General features: G+C 53.1%; 1 protein-coding gene across 6 annotated transcripts in view; it reads left to right on the forward strand.

The window, feature by feature from the left end:
* ATP13A3 (ATPase 13A3) overlaps positions 1–22936 on the forward strand; it is a 41428-nt gene that overhangs the window by 3034 nt on the left and 15458 nt on the right. For 5 of the 6 annotated variants that reach the window (XR_014026743.1, XR_014026744.1, XM_081330026.1 and 2 more), the window contains exons 2-13: positions 8707–8781; positions 10237–10410; positions 11311–11505; positions 11814–11884; positions 11982–12062; positions 12350–12419; positions 17301–17435; positions 19096–19168; positions 19512–19643; positions 19732–19911; positions 21435–21592; positions 21843–22031. Coding sequence is in view for 4 of the 6 variants with exons in the window: in XM_081330026.1 (XP_081186152.1) it covers positions 8734–8781; positions 10237–10410; positions 11311–11505; positions 11814–11884; positions 11982–12062; positions 12350–12419; positions 17301–17435; positions 19096–19168; positions 19512–19643; positions 19732–19911; positions 21435–21592; positions 21843–22031 (1506 nt within the window). In the remaining 2 variants the exon portion in view is untranslated. Of the gene's footprint in view, positions 1–4826; positions 4898–8706; positions 8782–10236; positions 10411–11310; positions 11506–11813; positions 11885–11981; positions 12063–12349; positions 12420–17300; positions 17436–19095; positions 19169–19511; positions 19644–19731; positions 19912–21434; positions 21593–21842; positions 22032–22936 lie in introns of all 6 variants that reach the window. The other variant, XM_081330027.1, reaches the window with a different exon arrangement.

Below are 22936 nucleotides of genomic sequence, written 5' to 3' on the forward strand. Positions count from 1 at the left end.
CACTTCGCGGCAGGAGGAGCCTCTCCATCTCTGCCTTACAGTTGTGCGCCCTCTCACACCAACCAGGGGCGGCAGACGTCGTGCCTGCGGCCACCCTTGTCCAGCGCTTGCCCAGACCGGTGCCCTGGTCCCTTGGGGCCGTGACGGGGTGCGCTCTGGCACGTTCTTGCTGGGCGGGGAAAGGGAAACATCGCCATCCTTCTCGTCTCCTACCGGGGGGGGGGCTTTCATTTTCCCTTGAGCCAAGCGCAGAGTGGGGAGGCGGGGGTCGCAGAGGAGCCTCTGACACAAGCGAGTGGCAGGGGTGGGAATCTCGCTCGGTGGGGGCGGCAGGGCCGGGCGGTTGGTTCTCCTCATGGCAGGGATGGCCGGGCCTTCTCCCCCCCCCCCTGCAGCCTCCATAATGTGCCCCTTGGAAATGTTATCGCTCAGAAGATAGGAACAAGGACAGACAGGGCGGCTGCTGCTGCTGCTGCGTGACATAGTTCAGGTATTGTTTAAGCAAAATATACCCTATTTTTAGGTGCCTCTGAGTAGCTCTTGCCAACTTCCTCTGTGATTTCATCTGGCCTGCCCTCTCTCTGCTGAGCGCTGGGTCATTCGGGCCGCTCTGGGAGGTGCCCTTCTCGGAATGCGCTTGGACGCTCCGCGGCTGCTGCCGTCCTGAGGCCTGGAGGCACGAAACAAACCCCCCCCCCCCCCCGGCGGTAGGCGGTGCCTTTCCTGGGCCGGTTGCTGCGGGGGGGGGGGACGGAGAGGCAGAGAGCCCAGGGGATCTGGGGGGAGCTGCTTCCCTGGTCCAGCTTCACCCTCTCTTCAGAAGACGGGGAGCCCCAAAGAAAATGGACCATTCTCTGCTTCAGAAACAGGCTGGACGAGCATCGGGTCGTTCTGAAATCCAGGCAGACGGTCACTTCTACCTGAGGGTCGGTGTGATGCCCACGTGAGGATCCCACAACATCTGCATGCAGATGTTCTTGTCTCACTGTCACAGCTCTGCCTCTTCTAAGAAGGCCCACGTAGCCCTGTACAAAGTTACACACTTCCTTCGGAATTCCCTAGCGAGGGCTGCTGCTGCTGTTCCTGCCTAGGGATTCCGCCCCCCCCCTTGCAGGGCCCCCCCCAGGTCTGGAATGCCCTGAAGGCTTGGCTTTTCCCTCCTTGGATGAGCTGCCAGGATAGGCATGGGGTGAATTTTGATCCCAAAGCTGTGCTTGTTTGCAGCTTTTGTGTCTTGTTTTGGTTGACCGCGGTGATTGAATTGTTGCTTTTCGTGTTGTCAGTGGCCCAGAGCTGCTTCCTCGGCAAGCAGCCATACAAATAGAATGAATGAGTAAATAAATGATTGCGTCATAAAAGGACGCAAGGTGGATGGATTCTGTGCATGCTTTCTGCGCTGGCAGCGTTTCTGGATTTGTGCGCTTGTTACAGCTTTTCTCGCAAGAAGACGTGAAATGGAGGTTGGGGGCCGGACCTGATGCCTCCGAGGCCGGCTGCCCTGTTTGAGCCGCACCTGGTCCTCGGCCCTTCCGTTCCTTCCGTGTAGGAAGTCGTTCCGTGAACCAGGAAATATCTTCTTGGGGAAGCCTTTCCGGGCGTGTCAAGTTTGAATCCTGGGCAGGGGTGTCTTCTGTGCCAGTGTTTCTCAACCTTGCCAACTCTTAAGTCATGTGGACTTCAATTCCCAGAATTCCCCAGCCAGGTTGAGAAACACTGTCCTGAGCTTTCCAGCCTGCTAAAAGAGCAGAGGAGAGGGAACGCTTTGCATTAATGGTGAGAGGCCGGCCCAAGCGGCATGCAGACTTCTCTGCTGATGGGGAGCGGACAAGATCCCTCGTTGCTGCCACACGTCCGGCCAAAGCCCAGCTTCCCCCAAATTCTCTTTCTGTGCTACAGAAGCTAAAGATGAACTTGCTAGCCAGCCCAGCAACTTCCTGGGAGCTGTCCACCCCGGAGGCAGGAGCTCAGATGCATCTGCCTATTTTATTATGTGGAAATAAACAAAAGCCAGTTCAAAGCATGCAGCTTAATACAGACGTTATTTTTACTAGTAATAAATACAGGAAGAAGGAAGAGATTGACCCATTTCTATGACTACCCACTTACCATGTGATTCATTTTGGCTAACAAAAACAGGGAAAAATCCACCAAAAATACATAGTGTGCTGTGCCAAGGACAGTTCGTGCACACCGGCAATTGAAGCCGCTGGCCCACCAGCTCTGACCCGGGGGTCTTCAAGGCCCTTTCAGAGGCAGCCAGCCGAGTCTCGGGGGAGCCCCTGTGGCAGGGCAGGCACGGCAACGGCAAAGAAGCTGGAGGGAGGTGGAGACGGGGTCCCACTGGCTTTTCTGAGACCCTTAAAGAAGAGGTACGGGAGTGCAGGAGGCTGCATAAAGGTATGGAGAGTTAATGCTCAGGCAGGAAGTCCTATCCCGTTCCAGACAAAGGTGGTCCAATCTCTTCTTAAAAACTTCCAGTGTTGAAGTGAATGCTCCAACATTGGAAGTTTTTAAGAAGAGATTGACAACCACGGTCTTTAGCGTGAGCAGGGGGTTGGACTAGAAGACCTCCAAGGTCCCTTCCAACTCTGTAATTCTGTTAATGAACGGGGCTGGGGTTGAGGGGGCCCCCTTCCTTTTTCTTCCCTTTCTTACTCATCTGCTGTTTTCTCCGAAAGGGAAGAGTGGGATGGGGGTGGGCAGGTATGTCCTCTTTCTTGGATGGACCCGTCATGCGGGCAGTTTGCGAGCCTGGGCCCAACCTGCCTCCCTCCCTCCCCGGCAGCCCCCAAGCCTTGTGAGTGCCGGGTGCTTCTTTGTGGGCCCGGTGTCTTTGGGTGGCACATCTGGGCGGCCGTCCCTGCTGGGTCCCCCTGCAAGGTTTATTCCCCAGGGCCAGTGGCAACCGCCCTATGTCCAGGGCCAGAGCGCCGGCGCCTGTTCCCCCGTTTTGGGGTCTTGTGCTCTCCCCAGCATTGAGCACAAAGCCACCCATTGTGGGAGCGAGGAAGGGTTTGGTCTGAGGCATCATATCCTCCGTGCTTCAGCCCTGCAGATAACATCAGGACTCCTGCCGCACGGGCCCTCGGCCCCGAGCAGGCCGTTTGTGTGCTTTGAATAGAGTGCGCTGCACCCTCTGTCTGGGGGCTGCCGGCACATCCTCCGGCCCGGCCCCCCCATTCAGGCGAGCCATTGTTGGGTTTTTCTGGTGGTTGCGCTCCAGGGCAAGCTGTGCCAAGAGCTTTCTTGATAAAAGAGCTTAAGCACTTTGGAGACTTTTGTTTTTTAAAGGTTTTGACAAAACAGTTCATTGGCAGGACTTCCTCCGAGATAGCAAGATGGCCATTAAGAACCGGCCGCGGCGATAAAAGCCGGCCAGGCAGCGGAGAGGATGGAGGGGAGCTGCTGGCGCTGAGGGAGCTGGGCCGTCGGTCCAAGTCCGTCTAACTCTCTCCAGCGGCCGGCTCGCCCTTCTGACGCTGGCTACCTCGCCAGCCAGCCGGTGAGCGAGTCGCTTTGGGGGCCAGGAGACGATGGGCAGGGAGGCAGGAGCAGAAGAGAGCGGGGCAGGAGGGGACCGGCAGAGGGGGCAGGGCAGGGGGGCTGCTTTCTGCTGGAGTTGACGCTCTCCGGCTTTCTGAGGTCGGCTGGGATGCTTTTCTCCCTTCGGCTGCCAAAGGTGCCCCGCAGCGAAGGTGCATTGCTTGCAAGGGCAAAATAGTTTTGAGAACCAAGCACGGCGTTATTGTTTATAAAATAAGCCCTGTGCCCATTTATCATTTCTTACGACTTCCGATTTGGCAAAGCGGTTGGTGCCATTTGCCCTTTCCGAGGGGCAGAGCCAGCCCTTCCGTGGGACAACACATGGAGAGCGGCAACATTATTATTATTGATTAGGGTTTATCAGCCAGATGTTTAGAGGGACTTTGGCATTTTTATCCACTCGGAGGAACCTGGGATAGGCAGGTGGTGTCACTTGATGGTATCAGAAGGTCAGCCTTCCTGAGGCAGGCTGCTTTTGGCAGTTGACCGATGGCGATTTTGTCAATGCTGCTGGTGTTCAGGGGGTGCTTCAGGCGTTTTTCGATCGCACCCAGAGCGTCTGTTACTGTTGGTGTGAGCCTTGGTTTCTTTTGCCAGTCATTCAACTTCCATTTGCAGCTCTTCGTATGTTGGATTTTCTCCAGTTTTTCTATTCTGTGTCTCCAGGTATTGCAACATCCATTATTCAGATTTTTTTTGCCTGTCTTATCAAAAATTGCAAAGTCTGGAATGTTACGTGGCTGGTCTCTGTTGATTTGCATTTTAAAGTCCCCGAGCTCTTTAGAGCATCTTCATTTTTTATGACTGTCTCTGTTTTATGACACCACCGGTTCTTGCTTGCACCACCGGTTTCTTGCCTCTATTCCAAGGCGCCATTGCTGCTACCTTGTCATGCTGTTGCTTGTGGTCGGCCCTAGTGATCTTCTTGCAGGAGCGAATTAAGCGGCCCGCTCTTTCTTCAGCTTCTTTGCAGAGGTGGCATTTGCTCTTTGTTGTGGCCTTCTCAGTGCACTGGTCCTCAAGGCTGGGTCTTGTGCGGCCAATATTAGCCTCTCGGTCTCTCTCTTCGACTTCCCTGCTCTTGGCCATGGCCAGGTCTTGTGGTTACCTGCTTTGCCTGCTGTTTTTTTTTTTTAATGTAGTGGCCGCGTGTGCTACTTTGTCTTCCCGCGTCTTTTCCTGTTCTCCATTTGGTCTTTCTTGTAGGCCAGTTTGGCCTCTCCAGTGGTCAGTAAGCCTTCCTGGTGTACTAGCTTCAGTGCATCTTCTTCTCTGTCCTTCAGATGTTCTTCCAGTGACCCTTCTTCAAGTTTCTGACCTGCTTGCAGCATTCCCCGCCCATCTGTTTTCCTTGGTAAGTAGAGCCTGTCAGCATGGCTGTGTGGATTCATTGTCCTTATTTTGCTGGCCTTCCTATCCGGGGCTTTCAGTTCTGCTTGAGTCCAGCTCACTGTTCCCTCTGTGTACGCAGCGACTCGAACTGCCCAGGCGTTGGTGGCCTTGGCGGCATTTCCCCCTCTGAGTTTGGACCTTCAGATCTTCTTCCACTCCCCTGATACCTTCGTTTCTAACCTTCTCCTTGGCTTCAGTGTGCTTGACGTGGTCAGTTTGAAGGATGCCCAGGTGGTCTGTATGTAGGTGTCCTCCTCTTCCTCCTCCTCCTTCCCACCCAGAACAGGTGATCGCAGAGTGGAGGTTTTTTTTGTTGTTTCTGTTTTCGCTTTTCCCAAGGAGACATTCTGAGATCTGCTCAGACAGCGGCATAGATTCTAAATCGGCAGATGGGAGGAAGGGGCTTCGTCCTGGGGTCCAGATCTAAATGGCAGACCTCTAACTCTAACTCCAGCTCCTAACTTGGCTTTACTAGTCGAGTAAAAAATGGGTGTTCCAAGGAGTTTTAAGAGCTTCTCAACTTCTCCTACCCAGTGAGGCTGTCCCAGGGCCTGGGGCTTTGCTTGTGGGAAAGAGCAGTTGCCCCATAGCCTCCTTGGGAGACAAACTTTGCACCTAGTGGGAGATCAAACAGATTCCTGATGAACCTAGCTGACAGCTTTGTCTCCCAAAAGGTAAAGAAGGAGATTAAAAGGTCAGTTATACTGGACTTAATTCTTATCAACAGAACTGAAATTATAGATGGGGTTGAAGTTGTGGGAACTTTGGGGCTGAGTGACCATCTCATATTGGAATTCAATATAATGTAGACACAAGCAATGGGAAAAAATCAAACTAGTGTCTTAGACTTTAAGAGGGCTGATTCCAACAAACATAGAGCTTGGGAAATATTCCATGGGTGAAAAACCTAAAGGGAAAACAACTCGGGAAGCTTGGGGAAATCTGAAAAATGAGATTATAGAAAAGTCCAGTCCAAAACAATACCACTGAAAAAGAAAAATAAGAGATCATAGAAGAAATTAGCATGGTTGCTGAAGAACTCTCAGATAAACTGAAACAGAAAAAGGACAAGTGCAAAAAATGAAAAGAAGGAGACGTAAGTAAAACGAAATAGCCTGAATCTGCAAAGACGAAGTCAGGAAAGCTCAGAATGAACTAAGACATGCAACAAATGTCAAAAATAGTAATTTAAAAAGTTTCACCATGTAAAAAAACCAGAAAAAAAGTCAAGGAAATGATTGACCCAGTAATAAGAGGAGATGGCAAGGAGGTGACAGGTTTCAGGGAGAAAGCAGAACTGCTTAATTCATTATTTGCATTTGTCTTTAGACAAAAGGGGGGGGGGGGAGGAAGGCCAATCTATGAAAACCAGCACTGTAAAAGACAGAATAGGAATGCAGGCCAAAACAGGTAAGGAAAACCAAATCCACAGGTGCAGAATAGGCTCAACAGTAGCACCGGTGAATGTGAGAGGGATTATGGAGTCCTAAGGCAGCAGTCCCCAGCCTGTGGGCTGCAGGGCACTACCGGGCCATGGCCTACTGGACACTGGGCTGCGGAACAGGCTGGCCAGTGTGCGCATGTGTGTGTGTGCGCACTCACCCCCATTTGTGCTGCTGCAGCCGCTACACAAACGGCACCGTGCAGTGAAAACGGGCGCCACACGGCAAAAACGTGGCGGTGCTAGCGAGTGTCACGTGGGTGGTAGCACCGGCCCATTTGCATCACGTGAGAAAGATTGGAGTCCTCAGTCCTAAGGGACAATCGCCTAAGTGTGAGCCAGCCGTGTCCGGCGGCAGCCAAAAAAGCCAACACGGTGCTGGGCTGCATGAACAGAGGGATAGAATCAAGATCACGTGAAGTGTTAATACCGCTTTACAAGGCCTTGTTAAGGCCACACCTGGAATACGCCACGATGTGAAAAAGATGTTGAGACTCTAGAAAGAGTGCAGAGTGCAGAGAAGAGCAGCAAAGATGATTGGGGGACTGGAGGCTAAATTGTATGAGAAACGGCTAAGGGGGCTAGGCAGGTTTAGCCTGTTGGAAGAGAAGGATTAGGGGTAGCCTGTCTTCCAGTACTGGAGGGGCTGCTGTCCCAGGGGAGAGGGGTTTGATCACTTCTCCAAAGCACCGGGTGGCAGGACTGGAAGTAACGGGTGGAAGACCATTGAAGAGAGACCCAACCTAGAACTAGGAAGGAATTTCCTGAGAACAATCAGCCGGTGGAACGGGAGTGGCCTCCAGAAGTTGTGGTTGCTTCATCACTGGAGGCTTTCAAGAAGACACTGGACAACCATTTGACCAGGGCAGTATAGGGTCTCTTGCCTTGGGCAGGGACTTGGACTAGAGCAGGGCTCCTCAACCTTGGCCAGTTTAAGACTTGTGGACTTCAACTCCCAGAATTCCCCAGCGAGCAAAGCTGGCTGAGGAATTCTGGGAGGTGAAGTCCACAAGTCTTAAAGTGGCCATGGTTGAGGAGCCCTAGACTAGAGGACCTCCAAGGCCCCTTCCAACTCTGTTATTCTGCGTTTGCCGTCTGGGAAGTGGTCTTTTTCCTCCAAGAGACGTGGAAGTTAGGTGGAGCCCCTTGGCAGGGAGGGGTGAGAGCGAACGTCCACTCAGGATTTGTGGTAAAAAAAAAAAGTCGTCCTTCTGCCATTTCCCAAGGGGAAAACGCCCAGGGCTTCAGGTGGGCGCTACACGTGGCCGAGGGCTTCCGATGCACGGTGGTAAAACTCTGGGTTCGTTTGAGATCTGTAATCAAAACTAATCAAACCCCTTATCAGAGGCGTCGATGGCAATATCACATTATTTCCCGGCACGGCGAAAGAATGGGCTCAGCACGCCTGGAAGCATCCCCTTCGTGTCTTCAGCGGAGGGACAGAGACCGGGGTGGTGTGGGGGATTTAAGTGGCAGAGAAAATGCCGAGGAGGAGGAGGAGGAGGAGGAGGAAAGACAAGGCCGGGTGCGACTCTTCAGGCTGAGCTGCCTTCCATTGCTGGGTGGTTTGGTTTCTGTTTCTTTGGTGGACAGGATTTATGTGCAGGTAACCCTGGAGTGAACCTGAACTTCCCTTGCTAGGCAGGACAGCTGCTAAGCGATCTGTTTTTGGCCATGGTTCAAGTGAATCGCTGCCGTTGTTAAGTGGAACATGTGGTCGTGAAGCGAATCTGGCTTCCCCCATTCACTTTGCTTCTTGGAAGCTGGCTGGGAAGGTTGCAAAAAAGTGAAACCTTTCCTCCCCTCCCCCGGACGTTGCAGCCCTCATGCATACATGCCAAGTGCCCAAACGGGGATGCTGCAGCGGTTGGTAAGTGTGAAAAATGGTCATGCAGTTATGCAGTTACAACTTCGGACGGTCACTAAACGAAGGGTTTACCACCTTTTGTAGCAGAAGGGTGACAAGGAGCAAAACGTTTGCGTGCTTTTAAGAGCTCCGTAGTTGAGTTTCTTCCAGGCTGTTGCCCTAAGCTATTGCCCCCCCCCAGGCTTGTTTCTCAGTGGGTGACGTTGGGGGGGACATTGAGAGGGGGGAGAGTTGGGGCGGTGTTTCCCCCGTATTCCCCACCTGGAGCGCGTCTAGGGTGCTACGTTTGAAGGAAGCCAAGGCAGAGCCGCTCTTTGTAAACGTGGTTTAAGAACAGCATTTCCCAACCTTGGCCCTTTAAGAGGTCTGGGCTGCAGCTGGCTGGGGAATGCTGGGAGTTGAAGTCCGCAAGGATGAGAAAGGCTGTTTTCAAGGCTTCTTCCCTCGTCTCTCCCCATCCTAGGTTCCCTGGGACTGAGAGTTCGACATCATGGAGAACGAAGAAAGCCTGCTCCAGGAAGGCGAAGAGGAGGAGCTGGTAGTTCCTTAATCCTCATCTCTCTCCCTCTCCTCTCCTCCCTCCCTCCCTCCCTCCCCCACTGCATGGCATGGACACCCTCCCACACACACACACACACACACACCAAGGTGCAGGGAATCGTTGAGCAGAGGTTAAAGGTTTGCTGCAGCCATTCTGATCCTACCCTGGGAGAGCAAAGGATTCAACAGGCCCTGCTCAGCCATGGAAGTTCCTCTCTCTCTCTCAACCCAGTCTACCTCACAGGGCTGTTTGGGGGAGATAAATGCCCATAGAGACCACCTAGACCTGGAAAATCGTGAGACAGAATCTAATGCCTCAAGCAGTCCCTCCCTTTCCCTCCCTCCCTCCCTCCCTCCCTTCCTTCCTTCCTCTTTCCTGGGGAGGTGTGGAGGGCCTGGTTCCCACAGGTGACTTTATTCCCTCCAGCCAGCTGCCGACACCATCTGTAGGGAAATTGCCCCTCTCCTCCCCCCCCGGCTCCCCCCCCCAACAAAGGCAGGGTCTGCTTGCAGGCTCTCAGAGGGAAGCCTGGGAGGTCCTTGACGCCCTTCGGCTGAGGCAGGAGCAGCCCCGTAGATCAAAAGGGGCGTCATTGGGTGACTCAATGTGGACCTCTTTGTCCTGTTCTCACTTTGGCCCACTTAAATTTAGCCCCTTTGAGCTAGTCGCTCTTTATTTTTTATTTTTTATTTTAATCCCATTTATATCCCGCCCTTCTCCGAAGACTCAGGGCGGCTTACAATTTAAGCACAAACCAATGTGCTTAGCAATAGCCTTCATTCTATGTATATGCCTGCTTATTAGGTCTTTCGCCCCCCCCCAGCGGCATTATTACAAAGTCAGCTTATTGCTCTTTGCAGTATTGTGGGTGGGATTCCTTAGGCCTCTTGCGTGATTTTTCCCAAAAGGATGCTGAGGGGGAGGCCAGTAAGATGTCAAGTTTCCGACCTAAGGGCTTTTCAAGTGACTGTTTACTTTAAAAGTCCTTTATTAGCCTAATACACCTGCAAATGCTTTCTCAAAGGAAGCTGGAATATGAAATCTCTGCCCCTTGCGCAATATATTAAAACACATTTCTCCATCTTTCTAGTTTTGTCATTAATCATATTCTCCAATACCGCCAAGGTCTTATCTGCTTTAGAGAGATGGCCTTGAAGGTGCAATCCTACTGGTCCCCCCTCCCAACCTTAAACTCAATCTTTTAAAGCAATACACAAGTTTAACGTACGAAATGGCTACTACTTCATCTCTTGTCAAGCAATAACATTCGTTTTTAGCTGCGTTGACATAAGATCACTCCTCCTGCACCAGGCCCACGAAAGTCTTTTGGTCCCATGGTAGCTGTGAGCCACCCACAGCCAGACTGTGGGGCAGGGGGGCACTTGCACCCAGCCCCCCCCCACAGATACCCTGCTGGAACTGCCACGCTCCGCCTGCTCTCTTTCTGTGCAGAAAATCTACGGGTACAACTTTTGCCGGTGGAAGCTGGTCTTTGTGGCCGGAGGGGTGCTGTGCTCGGGCGGCCTCCTCCTCCTCCTCCTCTACTGGATGCCGGAGTGGCGAGTGAAGGCCACCTGCCAAAGGGCTTCGCTGAGACGCTGCCAGGTGGCCCTGCTGAGAACCACCGTAAGTCCGTGGCCTGGGGGGGGCTGTGGGGGTCACCTCGGGGGCATCTCGAAAGGCCCGTCTGCTCCTCTGGATCCCAGAATTGTTCTTAACGCCAAGCAGTTGGACTTGCTTGTCTTTCATCCTTCTCAGTAATAATAATAAAAAGCAGAAAACCTGAAAGAAAATCGAGGTTAGGTTCAGCCAACATGCTAGCACCTAAAACTGGGTTAACAAAATGCAGTTTGTGGGGCCACGTAAGTTAATCAGCTTAATGCTCAACATGCTAAGACAGTCGCTAGCGGTTCCCACCTAGTCAAAGAGCTGAGGACTGTTTGAGCCGCAAGAGAGCTGAGAGATTCAAGGTAAGAGGAAGGAGAAGGAGAAGTTGTGTTTTTATGGCTTTTTGAAACTGGCAGCCATTTTGTGCATCGAGCAACAGGAGGGTTGTGGAGAGAAACGGCGGCCAGGAGGATCATTTGAAGCTCGGGAAAGGAAGGCTTAGCAAGTACCCAGGTGGAGAATTCAGAGAGATCGGCTGCCGTGGAGAAGGGGGGGGACAAGAGGCTTCGGGTTAGGGCAGAAGCTCTTCAGAATTAGCCCTGGCTTAGCTTCAGAACTGGCCCTTTTGGCCTGATCCCGCGGTGGGCCTTCTCAGGCCAGGTGTGTCCGCTGGCAGCTGCCCCTAGGGGAGGCTCTCTGGGCTGGCCTCTGAGCCCCTGCCACCCCTGTCCTAGGTGGCTCCACCTTTGCCGCCTTGGCCCCAGAGAGTCTGCCCTATGGCGTGGCCAGGCCGCTCTGAGGGAAGGAAGAGGGATCTGCCAAGCCGGCACAAGGGTTGGCAGCTGGACCTGTTTGGTCTCCTGTGGTTCCAGGAACTCCTCCTCAAAACCATCCTTTCTTCCCCCCCTTTCTCCAAAGGATGAATTCCAGACCTGGTTCTGCGCAAAGGTCCGCACCGTCTTGTCCCCGGGGCGCCACCCCTTGCAGGCCCCGGCAGAGATGGCCTCGGACAAGGTGGCCAATGGCTCCAGCACCCCTCTCTGCCTCCCTTCCTCGGAAGAGAAGGGCAGCAGCGCCTTGAACGGCCTCTCCCAGGCCCCACAGCTCCTCCAGGTACCCAGCACCGCCAGAAGGCTGCCCTCCCCCCTCCCTCCCCAAGGGCAGCCTGCTTAGGCCTCATTTCCCGAGGGGGGGGCTTTGCCTGATGGGGCCACAGCAGTGGGGAGAAAAACAAGGGCGCTCCACGCTCCGTTGGCCTCTCCTGCGGGTAAAGTGACCCAGGGAAGGCGGGGTGGGTGGAGGGAGGGCAGCGGGCGGAAGCGTGGGGTGTACGGCCGCCAAAACTCAGTCCGCCTTTATGAGCAGCACCTGCTGAGTCTCTGCCTGAAGCAGCAACGCGCTCTGCATTTCTTGCCTTCCAGCTGCGCTATTTCACCCACCACAGCGTGAAGTATTTCTGGGATGACGCGGTGCAGAACTTCATTTCCATAAAGTAAGAGATGGACGGCGCCTTCCATGCCCAGAGAGAGGCCCTGGCAGCAGGAGGGCTCCTCCCGACTAACCCGCCTGCGCCTCTCCCTCTCCTGCAGGGGTTTGGATGACTCCACCTCCTGCGCTTCCATCCACCGGGAACACAGCACGGGGCTGACGAAGGAGATGCAGGACTACCGGTGAGCCCCTGCGAGGGGCACGGGGTTCGGCGCAGGGCTCCCCGCCAGCCTCCCTCCGCTCCGGCTGCTTCCCTGCCCCTCGTCCACCACTCTCCCCACTCGGCTTCCACCGCTCGTGGCCATCCGGAGAGGGCCCAGGGGTGCCCAGGAACCCTCCCTGCCTTCCTCTCCTTCCCATCCGCCAGCTCTTCCTCCTCCAGGCTGGCCCTCTTGGTGCTGGGTGGCTGTTGGGCGGCAGCGGTGAGCTAAATTCACGCACTTTCATTTTTTATCCCTTTTGGATGCAGGAAGATTTTCTACGGACCGAATGAAATTGCGGTCAAAGTGCCTTCCATTTTTAAACTGTTGATTAAAGAGGTGAGTCTTTTGCTGTGAAAGGGAGGTGGGGAACTGCTATTATTGGCCCTCTGAGTCTTGAGAAAGCGTTAGCGGGGGTGGGGGGGAGAAACTAGCAGCCCTTCAGTTCCTCTGTCTCACACTGCTGCTGCCTAGGTGAGTTTCTGTGAGAATCGGTTGGCTTTTATCTCAAAACGCAGGTAGAGGGTTGGGTTGTCCACAAGGACGCTCCAGAATCTTTGGCCTGCCTGTTTTTAACCTGCCACATCGTCTTAAAAAAGATTCCTGCTCGTTAAACAGAGCCCGGTTGCTCTGCTTCAGCCTTCCGGGACCCTCGGGTGGGAGGGGGCCAGGCAAGGACAGAAAGGGATGGAGGGGAGCAGGCTGGGCCATCGCCCTGGGGGGGTGGTGTCTTTGCGGGGGTGTCCGTCCAGTGCAAGTTTGAGACCTGTGGGCTCCCAGAATTCCCCAGCCAGCTTGAACCACTCTTGTTGTTGTTAGCTGCGAAGTCGTGTCTGACCCATCGCGACCCTATGGACAACATTCCTCCAGGCCTTCCTGTCCTCTACCATCTTCTGGAGACCATTTAAGCTCACGCCTACTGCTTCAGTGACTCCATCCAGCCACCTCATTCTCTGTCGTCCCCTTCTTCTATTGCCCTCGATCTTTCCCAGCATTAGGCTCTTCTCCAGTGAGTCCTTCCTTCTCATTAGGTGGCCAAAGTATTTGAGTTTTAGCTTCAGGATCTGGCCTTCTAAAGAGCAGTCAGGATTGATCTCCTCTAGGACTGACCGGTTTGATCGCCTTGCAGTCCAAGGGACTCGCAGGAGTCTTCTCCAGCACCAAAGTTCAAAGGCCTCAATTTTTTGGCGCTCAGCCTTTCTTATGGTCCAACTTTCACTGCCATACATTGCAACTGGGAAGACCATAGCCTTGACTATACGCACTTTTGTTGACAGGGTGATGTCTCTGCTTTTTAGTGTGCTGTCTAGATTTGCCATGGCTTTCCTCCCCAGGAGCAAGCGTCTTTTAATTTCTTGGCTACAGTCCCCATCTGCAGTGATCTTGGAGCCCAGGAAAATAAAATCTGTCACTACTTCCATTTCTTCCCCATCTATTTGCCAGGAATTGAGAGGGCCAGATGCCATGATCTTGGTTTTCTTAATGTTAAGTTTCAACCCAAGTTTTGCACTCTCCTTCTTCACCCGCAACAAGAGGCTCTTTAGTTCTTCTTCACTTTTTGAACCACTCTGCAACGCCTGATTTCTTTTTGCTTCTGTTGGATGAGTTAAAAACAAAAGAAAAGGGAAGGAAAAATAATGATAAAGAAAAAAGGAAAACTAAATTAAAATTCAAAACTAGAATATATACAAAGGCATTTCAGTGGAGGCTGTCTTTCTTTGCAATCGTCTATCTACTTCAATAACTGACTCAGTCCTAAACTGCTAATGACATCAGCTCTGCCAGCTTTTGAATAGCTGAGGCCCTGAATTTATCTTTCCTGTGCTGGAAAATATTTTAAGTAGGACACACAGGATTCGATTTCCTTGTCCAGGTGCCAATTTTCACACAATAAAGAATATAGCTCAAAAGACTCTGATATTAAATCTTGTCTCAAATTGAGTTTTAAAGCTTTTGGGACACGCAGCATTTAAATGAAAGATTTATCTTATTGCACCGTCAACATGTTGTAAGCCACCAAGAGTTGCCCTTACGACATTCAGGCAGCCTAGGGGTTGGTTAAATGGATATTTATTCAGGTTTTTCCACATAGCCACAATGGATTCCAATAAGTCCAAAATACTGTACATAATTTTTTGTTGAATGAAGCACTGCGTAGTTTCTGTTGAGACTTTTGGTACTGATGATAGCATCTTCCCAGGGAAATGGCTGAAGACAACTGGAATTCTTGTAACTTTAAAGCTTGCCTTTCCGACCGATTCATTACCACACAAATGTATAAAGTGCAACTGGATGTGTGTGAGAGTGTGTGTGTCTGTGTGTGTGTGTGAGAAAGAGACTTAGTATTTAATAGTTGCTCTCAGCTTTCTAGGGTGGAAACCCAAGTCCTGCAGCCGTTCTTCCTATGTTTTAATCTCCAGGCCTTGGATCATCTTAGTTGCTCTTCTCTGATTTTTTTCCAAACTCTCAACATCTTTTTTGTGATATGGTGACCAAAATTGGTTGCGGTATTCCAGGTGTGGCTCTTACTAGGGTTTTATAAAGTGGTACTAATACTTCGCGTGATCTTGATTCTGCGTCTCTGTTTATACAACCCAGGATTGTATTCGCTTTTTTGGCTGCTGCACACAGTTGGCTCATGGTCAACTGATCGTCCACTGGGACTCCAAGGTCCCTCTTACAGTTTCTGTTTTAAGCCAGGTCTCACCTAATCTGTACTTGTACCTTTGATTTTTTCCTGCCTAGTATAAAACCTTGCCTTTCTCCACATTGAAACTCATTTTGTTGAATAGGGTCCATTGTTCAAGTTTATCAAGATCTTTCTGGATCCTGAGTTTGTCTTCTGAGCTCAGTGGGTTAAGACGCTGAGCTTGTCGATCAGAAGGTCGGCAGTTTGGCGGGTCGAATCCCGAGTGCCGCATAGCAGAGTGAGCGCCTGCTACTCGTCCCAGCTTCTGCCAACCTAGCAGTTCGAAAGCACGTAAAAATGCAAGTAGAAAAATAGGGACCACTACGGTGGGAAGGTAACAGCGTTCCGTGCGCCTTTGGCATCCAGTCATGCCGGCCACATGACCACGGAGACGTCCTCAGACAAGCGCTGGCTCTTCGGCTTTGAAACGGAGATGAGCACCGGCCCCTAGAGTCGGAAACGACTAGCACACATGTGCGGGGGAACCTTTACCTTTACCTACCAGTTTAGCGTCATCTGCAAATTTGATGAGTTCCTGTTCAATTCCCTCATGTAATTCTAAGTCACTGGTGAAGATGAAGTACTGGGCCTAAGACGGAGTCTTGTGGTGCCCCACTGCTAACTTCTCTCCGTGTGGATGTAGTAGCATTGAGGACTACTCGTTGAGTACGGTTTGCCAGCCAGCTGCAGATCCATCTGGTGGTGATCTTGTCTATTCCACCTTTTCCTAGCTTACCAAGGAGTAGGTTGTGGTCTACTTTATCAAATGCTTTACTGAAATCTAAGTATACTACGTCCACAGCATTTCGCTGGTCATCTAGTTTAGTCACTTTATCAAAGAACGAGAGAAGACTGGTTTGGCACGATCTGTTTTCAACAAACCTGTGCTGGCTACTAGTTATGACTTTATTTGCTTCTAGTTGTTCGCAGATCCGTTTTTTGATTATCTTTTCTAGGATCTTCCCAGGTATTGATGTTAAACTGACTGGTCTGTAGTTTCCTGGGTCCGTTTTCCCCCTCTTTCTTGAAGATGGGAGCCGCATCAGCCCTTTTCCAATCCTCAGGAATTTCCCCGATGCTCCAGGATTTTTGATAGATATGGTGCAGTGGTTCTGAGATAACATCTGTCAGTTCCTTCAGAACTCTGGGATGTAATCCGTCGGGGCCTGGTGATTTATATCCGTCAAGGTTGGATAGGTGTTCTCTTACCATTTTCCTGCTTATTTTAATTTTTTTTCTAGTTTGTCTTTTGCAGTGGTTTTTTTGGTTATGTTGGGCTGTAGTTTCTTTTTGTGTGAAGACTGATGCAAAGAACGAGTTAAGCAGCTCTGCTTTCTCCCTGTTGTCTGTTATTCCTTGCCATCCTCTCTCTTTAAGGAAACCTACAGTTTCCTTAACTTTTTTCTTGTTGTTAATATGTTGGAAGAAACTTTATTAGCCTTGATTTCTGTTGCAAATCTTTGTTCGTTCATCCACAATTTGGCGCTATAAAACATGCCAGAGGCCTAATTCAAGATACGGAAAGCCAGATTCTCCCCTCTGACAGACAGCTGCACGTATTTCCAAGGTCATTCCCCCACAGCCATTTAGGAAATGATGTACTATATGTTGGAAAATACTTTGTAGATATGTTTGTGTGTTTGTATGAATTCCACGCTGGGTCTACAATATTGCATGTTTATTTTAAGAATATTAACCTTACCCCAAGGGTTGATTTTTAAAACTGCCCTCTATCGTAATCCAGTGAGCTCTTCTCAGACATGTTATTCACACTGCAAAATTTCACTCAGCAAAGAACTCCCAAGAAGTAAGTTACTGTGTCGTTGAATGGCTTTTAACCTTTTAACCTCAGATGCCCCAGTTAACGGGATGTCCTGCTTTCTCCCCAAACTCACTTCGCTTACTGACAGCGGACACAAGTAATACATGCCATTGGCATGTCACGCACCCCTGTTGCCTGCACCGTGGACGTGAAGTTTGACACAAGGGTTTCAGTAACATTTCCGTAGGGTCCGATCCCTGTGACTTTTAATAAAATCAGCCTGACCAGCCAAGGGAACCTCTTCTGCTGCCTGTTTGTGCAAAGGACAGCCTCCCGCATCCATCCGAAGGGAAAGTCGGTGGCGCTTTCTTCCTTTCTGCCCACCTACGTCTTCTGGAAGACCAAACGCTTCCGGTCCAACACGGGTGACCTCTGGCTGGGCCCCAGCAAAGGCTTTGCCCCCATGCGAAGCCTCACCCTGAGGTGGAAGGGAGTCCTCTCCTTGTCCACTTGCAAGTGGGGCGGGGGGTGGGCACTCGGCTTTCAGCCTTCCGGAGCCTTTTACAAGGGTGAGCAGAGCCTTTTGTGGGCCTCCTGCTTCTAGGGCCCCCTCTGCGTGCTGAGCCCTTCCCCTTTCCGCCCTAGCCGATCAGGGGGACTCTGGACGTTCACCCTGAGTAGGGAATTCAGAATTGGAGGGTCCAGGTGAAGGAGAGGTCGTGATCTAACGCTGGTTTCTGGTTTTCTCTCTCTCTCTTGTTCCTGGCAGGTCCTCAATCCTTTCTACATTTTCCAGCTGTTCAGTGTGATCCTGTGGTGCACAGACGAATATTACTACTATGCAATCGCCATTGTGATCATGTCTCTGATCTCCATCGCCAGCTCTCTGTACAGCATCCGAAAGGTGGGTGTGAGAAGCCTTGCGGGGGGTGGCAGACTTGAGCCCTTTCACTGCTGCTTTGCACAATAAGCTGGCTGGTCTGGGTGCAGCAGGCCGGACTTGGTGAGGTTTGTTTAGCTGATCCCGTTCCGATTGGCAGAGAGAGTCACAGGAATCCAGCCAGGTTGGTTAGTTTAGGATCCAGTGCCTGGAGCAAACACAAGTCAGTCACTACCCAAGTTAAGTCTGTTTTTGTGCAACGTGGCCTTTGTGTTCCCATCGCGCTGTGCTGAGCTGCCCTAAACCCCAGATGTCCATTCTTGGCATCGGTTTGTCTGAAAGAGTCCCAGATTCTGCCCTCATCTGGCCACTCACTTCGGGCTGTGGTGCTTAAAGGCTTATGAACCATTTTGAATTTTCAACATTTCTGCTTCAATGAGTCAGAAACAAATATGTATAGTTTTGGATCACTTTCTTCAATAAATAGATTAACACATATAATGTTTTTGACTAATTTTGGATTCACTTTATCCAGTTTTAGGACTTATGTGAAGAGAGCCCAGTTTAGGTCATATTTATGCAGAAATATTGAAAATTCAAAAGAGTTCCCAGATATTTAAGCGTCCCTGTAGCTCTGAAGACAAAATGTGCAGATCGAAGTGGACTGTGGTGACCTGTTTCTGCCTGTCCCTGGTCTGTTTGGGTCCCCATCACCAGCGGTATTCGTAGAGAACTGGACAGAAGGACCGTGTTGGACCCCCCCGGATGGTCTTCAGGAACCCCCCCCAAAGTAGCTGACGAGGGAATCCGAAGGACTTGTTCCACTGACGTTCCTCGAGGATTATTGTTAGCTCACAACAATCAAGCAAACAAATTGCAATAAAATCAATAGGCGATTAAGATAAAAGATGGCGAGCATGATGAAGCAGATAGTCTTGCCAAAGGCCTGGGCGATGAGCCAAGTCTTCCCACCCCTTCTAGACAAAGCAGGGTGGGGGCCAATGGGAGGGCCCCATTCCAGGGGAGGGGCACTGCTGTAGAGAATTAATTAAATACTTATTTCAGAATAATGTGTTTTCTCATTCCCCCCTCCCCCCCAAATTTGGTGCCTCAGGATTCTGCCTGGGGTCTTGGAATTGGTGCCACATCCTGCTGGGGGTGCCAGGTGTGGGCGAAGCTCCGAGCAGGGGTGGGGTGAGCATCCTTTGAAAGGGCAGATCAGGGTTCTGGCTTCCTCTGAAGACTTTGAGTCTTCCAGGTGCTCCTCAGCGCATCCCTGAATTTTGGCTTCAGGAGCAAATTAGGCACGTCAGCTCCAGTGGCTGTTCCTGGAGGCTTCGGCTGGCTGGGCCGGAGGACGTGGGGCAGGGGTGCTCCGCTTGGGCCAAATAGGGAAGCCCCTCCTGGGAGGCCTCCCTGCTCTGCTGGGGATTTCACCAGAGGCACGAGGGTCATGCAGGCTGGACTCTGAGAAAGCTGGGGGGCAGTTCGGAAAGAGGGTCTTCCAGCTACGCTGGCCTTGTCCGCATCCGTGGGACCTTGTGGCTCCAAGAGAGGGGGACGCCACCCAAGGCAGGCCGGCCAGCTCCCCCTTCCGCCTCCCCCTTTGGTTCGTGGGGTGGCCGGGACGGCTCGCTCAGGCTTGGGGCGTCTGGCTAGCAACGCTCTCCTCTCCTCCCTTCAGCAATACACGATGCTGCACGACATGGTGGCAGCTCACAGCATCATCAGGGTGTCCGTCAACAGAGCCAACCACGGTAGGATGGGCTGGGCACGGGCAGTTCAGCCGGCAGGAGGGGCGAGGGCGAGAGGGGCACCTTTGGGGGTTCCTGCTTAAGCTCCTCCTGGGGTGCAAGCAGCTGTGGGGGTGGGGGAGCGTTTTACAGCTGCCCACCTGGACTTGGTCCTTGGCTCGCGGACGTGCCGAGAGGCCACTGCCCGTTGCTGCCAAGCGTGTGCAGGACTGGCAGATCCCTCTGCCAGCCTCGTGCCGCACCCAGAGTCCTTGCCAGCTGCTCTGCGCACCGTCGGCCTCGGTTCGGAGGAGGCAGGAGTGGGTCAGGGCTTTTTCCACTTGCAACCCTCTCGTCTGCCCTGTAGGGGTGGAAGAGGTCCTGTCCACGGACCTGGTGCCTGGGGACGTCATCGTGGTCCCGCTTCGGGGAATGATCATGCCCTGCGACGCAGTGCTTCTCAGCGGGACCTGCATCGTCAACGAAAGCATGTTGACAGGTGAGTCGGGGGTGCTTGCTCTGTGCCAGTGGCCGGGCCGCAACGCCGCAGGTGGCACGGGCAGCGAGAAAGCCTCTTCTTCCCTCAGGGGAGAGCGTCCCGGTCACCAAGACCAACCTGCCCAACCCGTCCAAGGACTCGCAGGCCCTGGAGGGCGAAGTGTACGACCCGGACGGGCACCGGAGGCACACCCTCTTCTGTGGCACGACGGTCATTCAGACCCGCTTCTACACTGGGGAGCTGGTCAAGGCTGTGGTCGTCAGAACAGGTACGCCAGCGCTGGGCGGAAAGGAGGGCCGGGGTCTCCAAACGATCCAGGTGTTGGATTCAGGGGCGTGTTTAGGAAAGGCTGCTTCGGATCCTTCCCCAACTCTTTCCCCCATCACAGCCCCAATGTCAATCAGAATAGAGCCGGAAGGCACCTTGGAGGTCTTCTAGTCCAGCCCCCTGCTCAAGCGGGAGGCCCTGCACCATCTCAGACAAGGGACTGTCCGGTCTCTTCTTAAAAGCCTCCAGTGATGGAGCACCCACGATTTCTGGTGGCAACTTCTGTTCCACAGGTTAATTGTTCTCACTGTAAAGGAAATTCCTCCTTAGTCCCAGGTTGCTTCTCTCCATCCGTTGCTTCTTGTCCTGCCTTCAGGTGCTTTGGAGAAGAGCTTGACTGCCGCTTCTTTGGGGCAGCCCCTCAAATACTGGAACACTGCTCTTCTTTTCATTAAACTAGACATACCCAATTCCTGCAACCGTTCTTCACGTGTTTTTGCCTCCAGGCCTTCACTCATCTTAGTTGCTCTTCTTTGCACTTTTTCCAAAGTCTGAACATCTTTTTTGTAATATGGTGATCAAAACTGGATGCAGGATTCCAGGTGTGGCCTCACTAGGGTTTTATAAAAGCGGTACTAATACCTCGCGTGACCCAGGATTGTATTAGCTTTTTTGGCTGCTGCCGCACACGGCTGGCTCATGTTTAAGTGATCGTCCACTAGGACTCCAAGGTCCCTCTCACGGTTACTGTTTTTGAGCCAGGATTCACCTAGTCTGTACTTGTACCTTGGTTTTTCCTGCTTAGGTGTAAAACCTTGCTGTTCTCCACATTAAATTTCATTTTGTTGGACAGTCAGGATCTTTTTGCATCCTGCGCTTGTCTTCCGGGCTGTTGGCTATTCCTGCCAGCCTCTGCCGGGATGTTCAGGTCCCTCGGTGCCAGTCCACTGCTTACCCCACAGCAAGGCCCCTTTGAGTGGCTGCCTGGGTGCCCCCTTTGGGGTCAGGACCTTCTCTGCCACAGACTTGTATGCGCCTCTGGGCTCCCTAGGTGGGGGCCCCCAGAATCCCTCTGGGGAGATCGCTGAATGCCAACATGGCAGCCTCTCTGGGCCTGAGTCACCTGCGCCACATCCCTGGCGCTCTGTGCCGCTCCGGAGGGTCCCGGCACAGGAGAGACAGCCTCTGACCCTCCCCTTCGCAACACCCCCCTCCCACCGCCCCAAGAAAGGAATGGCCCCAGACTGACCCTGCCTCCTCGTAGATCCTTTCGGTCCCGTGCTTTGAGATCCCCCTGGAACACTGGGACTCAGATCCTCTCTTTGGGGAGAGCTTTCCGCAAGACCCTTTTCCCCCCACCGGAGGGAGCTGTCCTGGGTCACCAGCTTCACCTTCCCGCCTGGGGCTCCGGCTCTTCTGGGTGCGCGGCAGCCTCCAAGCCCCCTCGGCAGCTTTGGGACCAGGCTGTGGCGGAGGGGCGGGCCTCCCTTCTGACCCGCTTTTTGGGGATCCTCCCGGCTGCAGGGTTCAGCACTTCGAAAGGGCAGCTGGTGCGCTCCATCCTGTACCCAAAGCCCACCGACTTTCAGCTCTACCGCGAGGCCTACCTGTTCCTGCTCTGCCTGGTGGGCGTGGCCGGCATCGGCTTCCTCTACACCATCGTCATCAGCATCCTTCACCAGGTGGGGAGCTCTCTGGGCGCAGTCGAGGGCTGACTGACGAAGTCCCCCCCCCCGGCAGACCCGACAGCGCCAGGGCTGGGCCGGTTGTCAGGGTCTGCCCTTAAGGCGAGGTGCCGGCTTGGGCGACGCCTCTGCTGGCCACAGAGCCACCTCCTGGGCCAAGGGAAGCGCCCGCACTGGGGCTGCCCTCTCCCGGCAGCTCTGGCAAGGGGCAGCGTGGCTGGCGGCTGACGCCCGCCCCTCCTCGCAGGTTCCCGCTCGCATTATCATCATTGAGTCTCTGGACATCATCACCATCACGGTCCCTCCGGCCCTGCCTGCTGCCATGACGGCCGGGATCGTCTACGCGCAGCGGCGGCTTAAGAAGGTCGGGATCTTCTGCATCAGCCCCCAGAGGATCAACATCTGTGGGCAGCTGAACCTCGTGTGCTTCGACAAGGTCAGGCCTCTGGCCGCTCTCCTGCCCTGGGGGGCTGGGTGGACTCAGGGGGGAGCCCCCGGCCCTGGCCCTCTTTTGCTGCCCCAAGGCCCCCACCTAAGAAGAGGGAAGGGGGGGACAGCGGGACCTGAAAGAGTGCCCCCCCCGGCTCAGGTGCTGCCACCCTCTCTGGCCTGGGCCTGCCAGGTGGGTCACTCGGCCCCTGAATCCCTCGGAGGGGCCGCTGGGCAGAGGCCTGGCCCCCAATCCTGTCCCCGAGGGGCAGCTTGGCCCCTCCCCATGTGACAGGCAGCCCTCGACCTGGCCATAATTGAGCCCAGAAATACAGTCGTAAGTCGGGGTGGCCATTAAGCGGGTCACCACCTGCACGACCTTTTTTGTGGTAGTCCCTAAGCAAACACTCCTGGTTAGATGAATCTATCGCATCATTTTTTGCCAGAAACCAGAAGTAAAGGTGAGTTTCCAGCAAAAAACAAAAAAATCACTGGAAATTGTGGTGACCCGACTGCGGGCTTCTGCAAATGGTTGTAAATGCAGGCCGGTTGCCAAGCGCCCAAAAGGCAGTCACGTGACCGGAGGGGGGGCAGCTGTTGGAATTTTGAAACCAGTTTATAAGTAGCTCTGGGGAGGCCCCTCGTAACTGGGAACCGACCGGTTCAGAGACAACCTGTATGCAGCCCCCTCCCCACGCAGTTAAGAAGCCGGCCTTGCTTTGGAAATGCTCAGTCACACACACACACACACACACACACACACACACACACAGAGCTGTCGTTGGAGGGCCTGTCCAGCCAAACATCCCTCCCAATTTTGCTTGGAAAAGCCAAGGGAAGGAGCAACCTTGGAAGGGAGGAGATTGGGGGGGGGGGGCTGACCCAGCAAGGAATTCAGCCCCAGCGGCCCTG

The sequence above is a fragment of the Vipera berus genome (assembly GCF_964194415.1).
Source record: "Vipera berus genome assembly, chromosome: 5".
Lineage (NCBI taxonomy): Eukaryota > Metazoa > Chordata > Lepidosauria > Squamata > Viperidae > Vipera > Vipera berus.